The 16,149-nt window shown below is 61.8% G+C and overlaps 1 protein-coding gene across 2 annotated transcripts in view; it reads right to left on the reverse strand.

Moving 5' to 3' along the window:
* Positions 1 to 12,221: 12,221 nt before the first annotated feature.
* The window catches only part of NACC2 (NACC family member 2), a 40,919-nt gene continuing 36,991 nt past the window's right edge, over positions 12,222 to 16,149 (reverse strand). For both annotated transcript variants that reach the window (XM_058672629.1, XM_058672630.1), the window contains exons 3-6: positions 15,007 to 15,171; positions 14,275 to 14,380; positions 13,368 to 13,465; positions 12,222 to 12,772 (exon numbers count right to left, since the gene is read on the reverse strand). In XM_058672629.1, the coding sequence (XP_058528612.1) occupies positions 12,279 to 12,772; positions 13,368 to 13,465; positions 14,275 to 14,380; positions 15,007 to 15,171 (863 nt within the window). In that variant the 3' untranslated portion in view covers positions 12,222 to 12,278. The remainder of the gene's footprint in view (positions 12,773 to 13,367; positions 13,466 to 14,274; positions 14,381 to 15,006; positions 15,172 to 16,149) is intronic.

A 16,149-nucleotide genomic window follows, 5' to 3' on the forward strand; every position in this document is an offset into this window, starting at 1 on the left:
AGGGCGCATGGTGTCATGTGACAGAAACTTGTCCGCTGTGTGTAGCTGCTTCTGAGAGATGCTAACTGCCACCCCTCCGCCAGTGCACACGCACACAGACTTGTACTTGTGTGCACACAGACACGTCCACACGGGAACCTGCATGCACCCTGGGCACACACATGTCTGTGTGCCACATGTGGGTCTTCTGGGTCTCCCCAGAGCCCCCAGGGTACTGGGATAGCACACCGAGTCCTGGTAGAGACCCTGGGAGCAGCCCCTCCCCCAGGCTCTGGCTGCACGTGGGGGACCTGTGTCCCCTGCCAGAGTCCCCAGGCCCCTGCCTCAGGCCCCGAGAACAGTGAATCACCCTCTCCCAAGGACCGGGCTGAGGAAACACTTAATTACCGGGCCGCACAATTATTAATTTTAAATCATGCTGCCAGTCCCCAGGGAGAGGCCAGGAAGTCTGCCCAGGGCTCGCAGGGGCCGGTGCGGCAGGTGTGCAGGCGGGAGGCAAAGCTGGCCGGAAGGAGAGGCTGGGCTGGGTCCATGGCCCACAGGGGCTGGCGGGTGTGGCCGTGCCAGCCTGACACCCACAGGAGCCTCGCAGGAGGTGGGAGGCTGGCAGCGGGCAAGGGGGCAGGAAGGGCACAGCCAGCAGGGCCGAGGTCAGGCAGCCGGAGTGGTTCAGCCCCGGGGTGCAGGGAGCCACAGCGCAGACACGCAGCGGACACTCCCACCCTGTGCTGCCAGCAGTGAGTCCCTGAGGGCGCTGCCCCACAAGGCGGCCTGTCTCCAGGGCACCAGTGGATCCCTGGGCTCTGGGAGGTGGGCAGATGCCCGCAGAGTGGCAGAGGTCAGCGGGTGGCGGGGAGCTGTGGGCCGGCGTACTTGGCAGGTGGCACGGGGCGGGTGTGCATGCCCTGCCTGGGTGTGCGTCCCAGCCCAGGAGGGAGCTATGCCCAGTGTGCTCCGAGCCCCAGCTCTCAGGCTGCCCCTGGGGCGCATGCAGAGGAGCCTGGGGCAGATCCCTCCAGTGGGTGGGCCCCAGTCCCACTCCTCGTGCCAGGTGGGCTGACTTCCTGTCACTTTAAGGCGAACTGCTTCCCCACCTGCCTGGTGCCCACTCATGCCCTGCCCCATGGGCGGGTGGGTGCCCTCTGTCTGGTCCCCCCCCCCCCGGCTTGGAAGGGCAGTGAAGGCTCTGGTGATGGTGAGGCAGTGGCCCGGTCGCACGACCCACAGTCAGCCCCCACAGGAGCACAGGGTGACCAGGAGCAGAGCCTACAGCACCGTGGCCAGCAACTGGAGCAGACACAGACAAGGACAGCCTGGAGGGCGCCGGCCCAGCCTTGTAGCGGGTGTCAGGAGGTTCCCTCCTCCTCCCCCTCCCTCCCACCCCTGTCCATCTCCACAACAGCCTGGAGGCGGCTGATGCTGGTCCGTCCTCTTGCAGCTTGTGGTTTTAGCGTGCCCCTGCGTGTCCAAGGCCTCCACGCACCTCTGGCTGGCAGCCCCCCACAGTGGGCGTTGATGCAGAGCCCAGCACATGGCCCAGGTGCGTGGGCGCCTGCACCCATGGGGGAGACATGATGAAGCCCCGGGCTCCTGGCTGGCCTGGCCCTGCCGTGGCTGTCACAGCTGTCATGGCTGCGTGGGGAGTGAGCCAGCTGGTGAGATCTCTCTGCCTCTGCCACTCTGCCTTTCCAGTAAGTCAATCTTCAAAAAGTAAAAACAATACAAGTTCGTGTCCAGCCATGCCTATAGCCGTAGGCCAGTGTGGGTCAGTGTGTCCCGTGGGGATGCTGCCCGGCAGCCACTCGCAGGAGGATCTGCGTCCACAGTGGAAGCTGCGTGGGCTAGCAGCACGGGAGGGAAGAACCAGTCCTGAATAGGCGGGGAGACGATAGAGGGGCTGGGGCAGGGCCTCAGTGCTGGGGGGTGTTGCTGCCTGCCCAGGGGGACCCCACCCCTGCTCCAGGGGTAAACCCAGGCAGCCCCACATCCCAGCAGCTTTCTGGGAGGCCACAAGAGAGGAGGAAAGCAGTGACCCTAGGGTAAGGTAGCAGCCCCGCACCCTCAGGCCCTCAACCCTGTACCCTCAGACCTCAGCTATGCACCCTCAGACCTCAGCCCTACACCCTCAGGCCCTCAGCCCTGCACCCTCAACCCTCAGCCCTGCACCCTCAGGCCCCCATCCATCCACCCTCAGGCCCTCTGCCCTACACACTCAGGCCCCCAGCCCTACACCCTCAGACCCCCAGCCCTACACCCTCAGACCTCAGCCATGCACCCTCAGACCCCCAGCCCTACACCCTCAGGCCCTCAGCCCTGCACCCTCAACCCTCAGCCCTGCACCCTCAGGCCCCCATCCATCCACCCTCAGGCCCTCTGCCCTACACACTCAGGCCCCCAGCCCTACACCCTCAGACCCCCAGCCCTACACCCTCAGACCTCTGCCCTACACACTCAGGCCCCCAGCCCTGTACCCTCAGGCCCTCAGCCCTGCACACACAGCCCTAACCTGCACCCTTCAGGCCCCCAGTCCTGTGCCCCCAATCCCCTGCCCTGTGCCCTCAAGCTCCAGTCCTGTGCCCTCAGCCCCTCAGCCCTGCAGCATAAAGCCCCAGTCCTTGTGCCCTCAGACCCTCAGCCCTGTACCCTTGGTTGTGGGGTTGGCTGTAGGGACCATAACTGCAGCCCAGGAGTGCTTCCAGCCTAATCGCTGGTGCTTCCCAGCCGCAGGCCTGGGGCCTCCCTACTCTTCCGGGAGGAACTGGAGCTGCCCTATGTATCTGCAGGGGGTGGGCGGGGCAGAGCAGAAGCAATCCAGCTGTTCCCAGAACTACCCTCTCCCTGTCTGTGGGAGGAGGGAGTGGAATATGGCCAGGAAATGGCCTTCCTCCTCACTCCTGCTCCATGGATGGACCAAAGCATTCCCCAGCGGGTAGCCTGGGCACATGTCTACCCCCAGCTGCCCTGAACCACTGGGGTCCAACACCTGCTCTCTGAGAGCAACTTCTCCAGGCCAGATGAAAGACTTCATCCTCAGCTAGGCACCACCCCACACAGCTTACCCAGGACCTGGCTGCAGAGGTCCCCGTCTGGCAGGGGAGGGAGAGTGCTGGGGCCTGCCACTGAGCCCCTTGGGCTCCATCTGGGTCGCCCTTGGAGCCAGGGACCCAGGCACGAGGGCCTCCCTCTGCCGCTTTCCCAGGCACATCTGGAGGCAGTGCCCGGCAGCTGAGGTGGAGGGCGGCCCAGGGTGTGGTGGGAGTCTCCCTTGACCTCTCTGGCCCACGCAGCATCCCCTGGACCGAGGTGCCCTGGGTCACCTGCCGTGCACCCCACACCCTGTGCTTTCCCCATCCTGGGTCTCCCCTGTGCCTCTCCTGTGTCCACCAGCCTCAGCATGGTTCTCGAGCCCCCTGTGGCTGTCTGATCCTGCAATTTCCAGGTCGCCTGAGGCTGCCTCGTGCCTTCCTTCCAGGAATCCCATTTCCAGTCCTGAGCCAGTATGGGGGGCACGTAGCCCCGCAGCTCTCCCGAGTGATGGTTGCTGGACTGCAGCCGCTGGCTCCAGTCACCTTCCGGGAGGTGCTCTCTGCTGCGGAGAGTGGAGTCACTGGGGAGTAGGCAGTTAGGGTATTCTGCATCTCTGAGTCATTTTTTCCCCTCAAATATAGGTGGTATTTTCTCTACCATGTCTTGGATTCATAAGGGCACATCTCTCCCAAGAGACAAGTGCATACTTAACATATCAAGAACACGCTTCCCCAAGAGGCAAGGATGATATTAACATATCTCCACCTGAAGCACCAGCCCAGTTTCATCTCCGGCCATTGTTGAGGGGGCGTGTCAGACTGGCCTCTTCATCATTAAAAAGGGACTGAGGAAGTTGGCCAGTGACACCTTTGGGGCCTTTTGTCCCAGGGCCAGGTACCATGGAAACTGGGAATTCTCCTTTGTTTATGGAGAAACTCCTTTGAGGTGAATTTTTACGAGACACTATCGGCACCATTAGAATGGGTTCGCTTTTCTTTCCTCCTCCTGCCACTATGGCAGAGGTCTAGGGTCCTTTTCTTCTTTCCTCCTGCCCCTATGACACAGGAGGTACAGGTTCTTTCTCTCCTGAAGTCCCTTCCTGTCGCTAGGACAGGAGTCTCTATTCTCAGCTTTTCTAATAAATCTTGCTTTAGAAATAAACTGCATCCACAAAAAAAAATTTTTTTTCTCCTTTAAAAAATTTTTTTTTCTTCTTTACACACATGAAAATTCTTTCCTGCGAGACAAGAATTGAGGTTGCTGCCGTATTTTGGTCAAAAACCCTACAACAGTTTTGGTGCCGTGACTCGGATTCTGCCAGCGTGATTTGAGTTCATATCCAGCCAGCCTCCGGTCATCCATCTCATCGAATGGTGAGCCAAGTGGACTTTCTATCCTGTCTTTCTGAGACACTAGCTCTCCACAATTAGTAACACACACAAAGAAATACCGGGTCCCTGTCAGCCAGTTAAATGTGCCTAGCGCAGCTGCTGTTCTCAAAGACTCTCAGGGGCGAGGTTTGCCGAGTTTCAGTCTGAGCAATCCCTGGGAGCTCGAATACCTTTCTGATCTTTTCCCATGGATCGGCACCACAGGAAGGACAGGAAAGGCCTGGACGAGTAGGGGTTCTGGCCAGGGCATTCCCTGGTGTTCCCTGAAAGCCTGTTGGCTGGACCCTAAGGCCCTAGCGGGCAGAGGACTGTGAAGCACTTCCCGCTGGGAAAGGCATCTGGGTGCTCAGTACCTTTCCTTTGGAATCTCTATGGAAGTGGGGATTCTACCTCTCTCTTCTCTCTCCCCAGCTCCAGGAATGTCAGTTTTGTCCGAACTCAGTTTCCTTTTGTGGACTAAGCCCGTCGCGCGAGACTGGGAGAAGTCTTAGGGCGCCTCAGAAATTGTGGTCAGGGCCACTCACTGATGTTTTTCGAAAGGCCTCTGGACTGTCCCCCGGACTCCGACAGCCCGTCAGGGTGTCCGGCTGTCCTTCTGCGGAGATCCAGTTGTCAGTGAGAATGGGCACCCCCCACGGCCAGGCCACGAGCCCTGCGCTGCGTGCCTCAATTCCCACACTGCCCCAGGCACTGGCAAGTCCTCCACTGGCAAGTCTACCTTTTCATTGTTAGGCTCTCCTAAAAGCTCTTTCTCACTAACCAAATCTCCTTGGCCTCAATGGGTTCATGTTTTGTTTTTACTGGTCAGTATGTGCTAAATATCAGTATCTGAGATGGGGTAAGGGAAAAGGCAGGCAGAGTTTCTTTCCAGGCCCGTCTAAGGTGAGATCTAAGCAATGGAGATAGACTTGAGGGAGGAATGTTACACCTTTAGTCCCTTCACAAGCAGGCATAGAGGAGTTCCATGTGGCAGAGACCGGTCCTCCAGCACAGTTCTGACTGTCCCCTTTCCTGCATAAGGTTCTGTTTGGGTTTTCTTTGATGAGTAAACTTATGAAGTTACTGTATGTTCCTCAATCCCTTCTAGCGGGCATAGCTGCTAACGTGAGCAGAAAGCCAGGATCAACACACCTGCTTCTCCCGCTCTAGCTAAGGACATCGTCACACAGGCTTATGGAATCGGGCCCAAAGCTGAGGGCAGGCTTGTCGCCTCGAGGTGAGAGCCGGTGTCAAAGGGGAGCATACTTCTCTGGCAGCAGTCCCACATCCAACATGGCGCAGGAAACGGGAGTGGATCTGTCACTCCTGGCACATGCTGCTCTAACCGAGACATCCCACAAGGCGTGGAAGGTCGAGCGACGTGAGTCAAGCATGCTGACTTCACTCCCACCTTCCTCCCTCCCTCTGTGGTCTTCAGCGCACACCCGGACACCATGGGCAGGCTATAGCAGTCCCGAGAGACGTCTTAGAGTCGTGGGAGATCGAAACTGAGGGACGCTCCTGGTTTTACCATTTCAGTACTCTCGGCACATACTATCTCTTGAGTATGTCCCAGAGCAAAACCAGGATTTACTTGAACTGGCAGCAGTCCCAGAGCTAGTACGGTGCAGGAAATGGGGGGCTGAACAGAAACACCCCTTGGGGTGCCACTGCAAACACAGGATTCCTCTGAGCCACCACAGCCTGGCTGCCAGCTTTGAACTTTCCAATGGAGTGAGCCTAGCTGGGGCTCTGCATAACTGCTGCTGTGCCGCGCTGGCTCCGCCTCCGCGCGGGGCACACAACTGGCTCTGTCTTTTAGCAAAGTCTCCCGACATTGTTACAGATTGTAGTAGGAGGTGGAAGTTCATTTTGTCTCCCTTTGATCATGCATCCTGAAACAATATTGCCAGTTGAATATTCCTAGTATGGATATCGTTAGTTAACCACTGACCAGGCCAGACTCCCCACCCCCGCTGGGGAGAGACTTCCCCCTCGGCTGCAGGTCTCTCTGCCTGGACTAGGAGCATGGATCCTGTGTGGCTTTTGTTTCATGGTGTATCTCATGGCTATTGATGATGGGCTCACGTGCTGAATCAAGATTTTTCTGTGTCATTGCAACTGGCCTCAGCGATGTTTTGCAGTGTTTTCTGCTGTTTTCTTGCTGTTGTTTGGTCCTGAAGGTTAACTGTTGCTTTTTAGTGTTCTAACCAATCAGATCTGGCTTACAGTGTTAGCATGCTCAATTAAATGTACTTTTAATCAACTTCTTTGGACTTCTGAATTCTTCAAAGTTCTAAAGCAAGTCTCCTGACTTTGGGACTTGCACCAGGATCCCTGGAACTCTGAAAGAATGAGACAAAATTTGGATGATATGATCATCATTTGGGATAATTTAGGTCATGCAAACTGCATTGTGAGGTTATGAGATTATGCCAGATTTGTTGTCCCAATGTCATTGGTGTATACCCAGGGCACCGCTTGCCATGAAGGGCAGTAAACTCTGCCTGTGAGCTTGTAAACACTTAGGAGGTTTTTCAGAAAGCTGTTTTGTTTTATAATGTGCTACCTGGTATGCATGCGCATACTCATGTGGCAAGCCATGTAGTCTATTTTAATTGACTTATAGATGGAAATGTTCGTAGATGAGAATTGCTAAACTAAATCTTTATGATTTTGATTTAAACAAATCCCTGAGGTTAGGGCCACAGAGAAATCTCCCAGCTGCTGCTGCTTTTTTTTTAAGATTTATTTATTTGTTTGGAAAGTCAGACATGCAGCAAGGAGGAGCGACAGAGAGGAAGATCTTCCGTCCAATGGTTCACTCCCCAGGTGACCGCAACAGCTGCAGCTGAGCCGATCCGAAGCCAGGAGCCAGGAGCTCTTCCAGGTCTCCCACATGGGTGCAGGGTCCCAAGGCCTTGGGCCGTCCTTGACTGCCCTCCCAGCATGTTCAAGGGGAGGACTCTAGCTGCTAGGCCACCTAGGCCACTGCGCCAAGCCCCGCCCCCCACCCCAGCTTCTTAAAATGCCTGAGGAAAGGGGCCCGGCCATAGAAACCAGGAATTTTCCCTTTTTTATGAAGAAACTCCTTTGCAGTGAAGTGTTAAAAGATACTATCCCCACCATTAACTTGGGGTTTTTCTTCTTTCCTCCTGCTCCTCTGGCGGCGGGGTGGGTTCTTTCTCTCCTAAAGCCCCCTCCTGTCACTAGGACGGGAGTCTCTCTTCTCAGCTTTTCTAATAAATCTTGCTTTAAAACTAAACTGCATCCACATGAAAATTCTTTCCTGTGAGACAAGAATTGAGGTTGCTGCCATGTTCGGTTCAGAAACACTGTAACACTGGGACCCACTGATTAGGGCCAGCCATGGCCACCCCAGGCCTGGAGTGCCTTCCCCCCGTGTGAGCTGACCCCCAAGGTGGTGCCCAGACCCAAGGACGCTCAGTGGGGGCCAGGTGAGGCTGAGGCCACGTCAGGGGACAGGCACCCAGCTCTGGGCGCAGTGCCCACTGGCCCTAGAACCATCCTGGGGCTGGGTGCAGCCAACCTGTTTCCCAGCTTTCCCTGCCAAAATCTATGTGAGGGGAGATGGCCATGCTGCCACCACCTCTAGGCTGCCCGGGGGTCACACCGTGCTGAGTCCGGCAAGGAGTTGGGCACAGGCACCCGGGAATGCGGCCAAAGGCTGAGACTGTCCTGGGGGTTTGCTCTGCAGGCCCCAGTGTGCACCTGCTGTGGAGTGGGCAGGAGCAGAGGCCTGGGCAAGACAGCTGTCATGGGAATCCACATATTCCCTGGGCCCTGGCTGCCAGCACACAGGGCGGCAGGGACGTCCTCCCAGCTGAGACCCCAGGACACAGGGGAGAAGAAGCAGTACTGGCAGGAACCAGGTCCCAGCCATTGCCCCCCGAAAGGCGGGGGCCCCTCTGGTGAGCAAAGCTTCAAGGGGAAGGCAGGGCCAGAGCTGCAGTGGGGTACCCAGGTGGGGCCCCCAGAGGCATGTGGGGCTTGGTGCCCTGGGGTTGCGTCCGAACCCCTCAGTCCCTGGCCTTCATCCCTTGGGCACCGCCAGTCATCCAGAGAGATGGCTCACTCCTGCCTACTCGGCCCACCCGTCCTGTCTGGGCACAAGGGTGTCCCCTGCCCCCTCCTCCCAAACTGGAAGCACCCACCATCAAATACCCGTCAGTGAGCAGGAGACAGCACCCATCCAAGGGTCCCAGCCTCCCTCCCAGCTCAGCTGCTCCCTCCCCACAGTGGTCCATCCCCCACAGTGGTCCCTCCCCGACAGTGGTCGTGGCTCTGCCCAGCAGCAGGGTCCTGCCCAGGCACATAGCAATGGTTATTCCTATTAGGACAAACAGCCCTGGCCCCCAAGAGGGTCAGTGGGTGGGTCAGGTGAGTCAGGGCGGGTGGGATGGGTGAGGGGTCCGCTGGTGATGGCGACAACTTCAGGCCTGGCCCGGCCCGCTTCCAGCAGCCTGGACAAAGCCCCCAGGGCCTGCTGGTGCAGCAGCCTCTGCCGTGGGGACAGGACAAGGGGTGGGGGCGACTCCTCCCCCAACCGCAGGCCAGGCTAGGAAGACAGCGACCCAGCCAGCGCCACGTGACTCTCCAGGGAGTCTGGGGTGACCCCTACAAGTGCTCCCAGGAACCACAGGGCCACCCCGGGCCCGGGCCACAGCTGAAGGCAGGACCTGCGGTTGAGGGCAACCCCGGGGTGAGCGCCCTGGAGCTGGGGTGCTGACACACAGGCTGGGCGCTCCCTGGCCGGTGCCATGGCACATGGGGTGTGATGCCAGCATGGTCCCAGGGGATCAGGTTCCCAGCCAACCCTCTGCTGATGTGCCTGGAAAGGCAGTGGGTGGCTAGAGTCCTAGGGCCCCTGCATCCGCCCCCCGCGTGGGAGACCCAGAGCTCCTGCCTTTGACCTGGCTCCATCTTTGTGGGGGAGGGTCTATCAGATGATCAGACGGGGGGGGGAAGGTGGTCCTAAGCCCACAGCCACATCCCACCCCTTTGTGCCCACGGTGGGCAGCCCCGGGGCCGGGTGACCACCCTGTGGCCCATGGTCCAGCCTCGCCGCCCCCACTGGCCAAGGAAAGCCTGGGAGACTTGGTTTGAACTGACTTTATTATTCTGTAAATGTGAATCTTACAAAGCGTTTTATCATGAATGATGACACCCTGCCTTGTGACCTGAGTGGCCTGGAAGCCCCTGACCCTCCATCGTACCCCCGGAGGCTGCAGGTCAACCTCGGTCACGAGGCCCAACTCCTGGCAGTCAGGAGCCAGCGAGGCTGCCCCCTCCTCCCGCTGCCGGCCCGCGGCTCAGCCACGGCGCGTGTGGCAGCCCCCAGCCTCTGCTTTCCAACACCCCTCCCGGGGCGGGCGCCGTTTGCACCCGCTGCCATCCACATTTTCAAGTCAAAAATATTTATACATTTTATGCTGAGTTCTTTTTTTTTTGTCTGCTAAAAATAGTATTGCAAGTTTTGGCTTCTCTTGACATAAAAATTACAGTCGTGCACAACGTGGCGACGGAAGCGACCATCCGCAGGCTTGCGTCCTGCCTCAGTTTCCTTGCCTTGTCCTCTTACTTTCCCCAAAGAAACGAAACAAAACAAATAAACAAACGGAAAACAACCTTTGCCACGTGAGAACTCTCTCAGCCACCAAGCCTGCCACGTTCAAGGGGTGCACGGCAGTCAGGGCACCCCCACGCCCTGCCCACAGGGCCCAATCCACGGGCAGGTGTCCAGGGGGCCGGCTGTCACCCTCTCTGCCCCCCACCCACCGTCGGACCCCTGGGCAGGGATGCCCTGCAGAGGGACTCGGGGAGTGTGTGCATGTGGGGGGCCCTTCCTGGCTCCCCTGTCCTAACCAGCTTTGTCCAAGTCTGGGCAAAGTGTGACATCAACTCCAACGCAAAGGGAAGCGGGGATAGCACACGGGCGGGCAGACAGGCGGACAGGACACAATTCAAGTACCCAGGCGGCGGCCCGCGGCTCATCACAGTATCCCAAACGTCTCCAGGGTCCCTTCCTCCGACCTTTTGCACTTGTCCCAGCAGCCTCCTGGGTTCCCGCCATGGGGCGGGAGTGGCTACACCCGGGGGGCCCTATGTCCAGCGATGCGACACAGCTCTACAACGTTCCATGTGTATATGCGTATTGCTACTCGGCAAGCTCGGGGACACAGATGCAATGCCTCCTACACACTGAGCAGCCGGGTCTTGCCTCGGGGGTCCTGCTGGCATGGCGCAGGCAGCCCCCGGTCTGGAATTGGTCATCATGTAAACAGAGGGGGAGGGGCGGTGTTCTAATCCTTGGGGCGGGACGGGGGGAGGGGACGGGGACGATGAGGGATGCTAAGGCACTCTGGAAGCTCCTCTGTGCCCAGGCCCCCGCCCACGGCACGTTCGGAACACAGAGGGAGCACCCTGGCAGCTACAATCATGAGCCACGCAGGCCACGCGGGACACGTAGTGCAAACGCTCGGCCGGCCCGGCGGGGGCCAGGAGCTCAGAACCATTCACAATGAGTGTGATGGTGAAGCCTCGCCCATAGCTCCCACCCTCCTCACGGCCTCACACGCAGGCAGGGGACACTGTGCTGTGCCCACCGTGCAATGGAGAGGGCGAGAGAACCCTTCGGCCCCCAGCCAGTCTCCCCACAGTCCCCAGGGGTGCTCAAAATAAAGTGCAAATGTGGGTGTGTGGGGGGGCAGATGAAAGCCCCAAGGGGAAGGGTTGCCCCGACCTGCTTCTGCAGCAAGGCTTGGTCCAGGTCCCTAGCAGGATTTCTGGGGAGGGAAGGGCATGGCGGGACGCCCGGCTGGCAGCAGCAGCTGTGGCCAGCACAGCAGGCCTGGGCTGCCTCCCACAGTGGCTGCCCGTGAGCCGCTGACCCCCTTTCTGGAAGCCATCAGAGCCTTCCGGAAAGCAGGCACAGCTCTGCGCTGCACTAGGGGAGTAGCGAGCCCTCGGCGCCCAGCCGAGCCTGACCGTGTGCCTGGCGGAGGGGGTACCCTGCTCCCGGCAGGGGAGGTACGGGGGAGCAGTCCCCTGGCCACACCTGGGCAGGTCCCACAAAAGCCAACAACTGGGCTGCAGCTGGACCAGCAGGAGGAGCCGGGCCTGGGCCCACGGCTCCACCTGCTGGCATGGGCGCAAGGGCTGCGTGCGAGGGGCTGCTCCAGCCTGGGCCAGCCTGGGCTGTGACCCCACTCTGCAGGAGCCCCCCCACCCCACTTCCGGGCTGTGCTTCCCAGAGGGGCCACCGGCACCCTGACAGCCCCAGGACACCTGCTCCCGACCCTCCTCAGCTCTTGCTCCACGTTTCCAAAGCACAAGTGAAAACCAGGCAGACCCAGCACAGCGGCCAAGCCCAGCACAGCCAGGGTGGAGAGGGCGTCCCATGGAGGGTCCCCACTCTGCCCGCACAGCACACCGCGCCTGCCCTGAGCACCCACACACTCACACCTAACCCAAGTCTCAGGAAAAAGGAGGGAAAAAAACCCAGGAGGAGCCCAGCCCCGCATCACTGCCCCAGGGCGGGGAACGGAGCAGACAGGGGTCCCCCCAGCCCCTGCTTGGGCCACGAGGGCGGCAGGAAGGGCGAGGCCAGGCGCCCGGTGGGGGTGGGGGGCCCTCGTCCGGCACCCCGGCAGGAGGGACTGGGCCCCAGGGAGCTGCGTGGCCAGGCGGTGGCCGGCGGCCTCAGTGTTTACAGTATAATGAACGCGTTTGTCTCCTTCATCCGTTTTAAATACAAGCAGAGTAAAAATCACATTTTCTCAGGCAACAGTAGCAGTCAGTAGGTGAGTGCGCGATCACATGGGTTGTATTAGTAACGCATGCAAGCAGCCCTAGCCCAGCCTACAAGGTCCCCGCGTACGCGCCCTCGGCCCTGCGCGCCGCCGGCGTCTGGGGCCTGCCCGGGCTGGCGCCCTGCTCCAAGGGCTGCGGGCTCTGGCCGGCGGCCGGCAGCGGCTCGGGGCCGGCCACCTCCTGGATGACCGAGCCGGCCCCGTCGGCCTCCCCGCCGCTCTCCAAGGCAGGGGTGGCGGCTCCCAGGTCGACGCTCACCGCGTCAGTCCTCAGGGCCACGATGGTGGCCGCGTCCCCGCGCCGCTCGGCGTAGACACGCTGCTCGAACAGCTGCGCCGCGGCGGGCGCGAACTCGGCGTCCAGGGGCACGCCGGCGGCCGAGGCGCCCATGACCGTGCGGTACATCTCCACGCCCTCGGGCAGCATGGACTTGATCTTGGGCAGCCAGCGCTTGCGCACCCTGCGCGCGTTGGTGCACATGTCGGCCGCGATCACGTTCATCTCGCTCTCCTTAAAGCTGGGCGCGAAGTTCTGACAGTACACTGTGGGGACAAGGGCTGGTGAGGGCGCCGCGCAGGGACCACGCCTGGCCTCGGCGCGCACCACGCAGCCACGGAGCTCCCAGGCCCGGCCTGCAACACAGGCTGTGTGGCCACCACTGCCCGCCCCTGCGCTGCCGCCGCCGGCCGGAGGGCCTGGACCGTCACCCTCGTCCCCCCATGCACACCCACTCCGGGGGCCAGGAAGCAGCCGGAGGAGCCTGTGCCCGCAGCCCATCTGGGTCGAGCTGGGCCCTGCCCCTGTGCCTGCGCCAGCACGTGCTGGACCCGGAGGGGGTCCACCCCCACACCCCAAGAGCGGGAGGCAGGAGCCACCACACAGATGGCAATGGCTCAAAATAACCTCAAAATGTAAATAAGGGGTTTGTTCAAGAAGGAGAATTAGATCTATTTCACGTATTAAAATAGTTCCGCAGCTGAGTCCTCGGGCCTGGAAAGCCGCCAGAGTGCTGAAGGCTGTTCATTTCTCCTCTTCCTCAGGAGGCCCCCCTCCCCGCACAGCCTTCCTGGGGTGAGGCCCCCACCCCGGGGGCTTCCCAAGCTCCCAGGTCCCCCCACACCCGGCAGCGCCTCTCACGTTTCACAGCATTCAGGACCCGGCTGTCCAGCGGCTTGCGGCTCGGGTCACTGGTGGACGAGCGGATCCCAGTGCCACAGCTGTTGGCTAGCGTGTTCCTGCGGAGACGCACCGGGTCAGTGCCACAGGCCTGGCCACTCGCTAGACAGCCGCTGGCCAGGTGACTGGGCCAGCCCTGGGACCCCCAGGCTGCCTTGGGGAAGAGGAGGTGGCCACGTGCACATCGGGGTCAGGAGCTATCTGCCAAGCTCTGAACCTCCAGGAGCCCATGGACAGCCAGCCCGTCCCCCCGGAGCCCATGGACAGCCAGCTCGTCCCCCCGGAGCCCATGGACAGCCAGCCCGTCCCCCGGCCGGCCCATGGACAGCCAGCCCGTCCCCCCGGAGCCCATGGACAGCCAGCCCGTCCCCCTGGAGCCCCTGGACAGCCAGCCCGTCCCCCGGCCGGCCCATGGACAGTCAGCCCGACCCCCGGGGGCCCCTGGACAGCCAGCCCATCCCCCCGGAGCCCATGGACAGCCAGCCCGTCCCCCCGGAGCCCCTGGACAGCCAGTCCGTCCCCCCGGAGCCCATGGACAGCCAGCCCGTCCCCCCGGAGCCCATGAACAGCCAGCCCATCCCCCTGGAGCCCCTGGACAGCCAGCCCGTCCCCCCGGAGCCCATGGACAGCCAGCCTGTCCCCCCGGAGCCCATGGACAGCCAGCTTGTCCCCCCGGGGGCCCCTGGACAGTCAGCCCATCCCCCCGGAGCCCATGGACAGCCAGCCCGTCCCCCCGGAGCCCATGGACAGCCAGCCTGTCCCCCGGCCAGCCCATGGACAGCCAGCCCGTCCCCCGGGGGCCCCTGGACAGTCAGCCCATCCCCCCGGAGCCCATGGACAGCCAGCCCGTCCCCCGGCCGGCACCCACCTGTCGAAGAAGGTGGCCAAGAGCCTCCGCAGCAGGACCTTGTGCTTCACGCCCGCACACAGGTGGCAGTTCATGAGCTGGCCACGCGTGATGTACACCCCGGAGCCTGTGGACACAGCACAAGTGAGCGGGGCCTACACTGGCCTACAGAGGGCGCTGTGGCAGCCGCCCAGCAGGCTCCCGCTGCACAGCCAATGGGGCTGCAGTGCCCACCCAGCAGTCCAGGCCCGGGTGACAAGGACGTCACCTGGGCCTGGGAAATCCTCCCACCACCTGAGCCGCAGGCATCTCTGTGGGAGGCAGACAACCCGGCCGGGGCTCAGCTGTGGCCTGGCCAGGCTGGCCCAGACCTGCCCGAGTAGTCTCATGGCCAGCGTGGGGCCGAGGCAGCCGGGCCTAGGACTAGATAATTCGGGACTGCGAGGAGGTCAGCGGGCCTGCAGCTCAGAATCAGGCTGGCCTGAGGCAGGAGCCAGGGTGAGGTGACTGCAGGTACCCGCCCACCCGTGTCGGGCATGGCTCAAGGGCTGCCATGGCCTCCAGGGCCACCCCACTCCCTGCGGGGACGCTGGCCCAACCCAGGGGACAGGGCTCTGCTCCCTGCCCTCCAGCAGCACCGTGGGCAAGTGGGCGGGGCCCAGTGGGCAGCAGTGTGTCCAAGGACGCGAGACCCGTGTGCCCTCTGCGGGAAGCCTCAGGGGCTCGTGAGCCCGGGAGGCACTGCGCACTCACCCGCCACCAGCTCCAGCTTCTCGCCGGGGTCGCCCTCCGAGTAGAGCTTGGGGTGGCAGCGGTACCCAATCTGGCTGATGAGACTGGCGGGCAGCGCCACGAGATCTCGGCGGATGAGGACACAGGAGCGGCTCTCCAGCGGCACCGGCTCCGGCTTCTCCTGCACTGCACGCGCAGAACCAACCAGGTCAGCCACGCCAGGCCGTGCCACGCCAGGCCGTGCCACTCGACCCAGGGGACACAAGCCAGGCTGTGCCAGGGCACCAGGCCCAGGCCAGGCTGTACCGCCCAGTCTCCCTCCTGGCCTGCACCCTACGTCTGGCCCACTGCACATGGCCCCACGCCCCAGTGAGCAGGCGCGGCAGGTAAAGCAGATGGGGCCGGACCCCAGGAATAAGTTCCCGAGGGAGGGGGTGGCCACCATAGGGTGTCCAGGCAGGACAGAGCGGGACACACGCCGGGGTGAGTGGGCTGGCCTGAGATGGCCACCGCCAGGGCCTGCCCCTGCAACCAGAGGCATTCCCTGTGCAGCTGCGGAAAGTACCGGCTGACTGAGAGAGGTAGAGGCCAAACAGGAATCCCCACCAGCTCCGTGCACATGGCTGATGGCGGGGTGGGCCCCGGCCACGGACAGGTGGACTTGGCACCCACAAGCCTTGTCTCTCATCCCTCAAGGCTCCAATGCGGGGAGCCGAACACAGCTACGCCAGCTGCCGGCAACACCCAGAGGGGTCATTGCCCAGAGGCGGGCAGCAGTCAGGGTCCCTGGAGGTCTGCTGGGAGCCACGTCACTGCCCAGCACTCCGTGCCCCACCCCTGGCTTGGCCAGGTCCTCCAGCAGCAGGTCGGGGCGACAGGCTCCAGCAGGACCAGTTGGGGTCTCCCCGGGATGCATACAGCAAAGACAGGGTGTGCAGCTTGCCCTGGGGCCATGAGGACACTGCCCCAGGCCCAGGAAGCCCTGTGGCCCCCGGGGCTGCCCCAGCAGCCTGAGACTCTGCCCACCCTCACCCTGTGCCGCCAGCCGACGAGCTGAGGTCCTGACTCGGCTTCTGCTTGGCTGCCCTCGCCAGCAGGTGGCACCTGTGGAGGCAGGCTTGGCCCTCGGGTCACACGGCGGTTCTGGACAATGTCCTGGGACGA

Source organism: Ochotona princeps, chromosome 14 (genome assembly GCF_030435755.1).
Source record: "Ochotona princeps isolate mOchPri1 chromosome 14, mOchPri1.hap1, whole genome shotgun sequence".
Lineage (NCBI taxonomy): Eukaryota > Metazoa > Chordata > Mammalia > Lagomorpha > Ochotonidae > Ochotona > Ochotona princeps.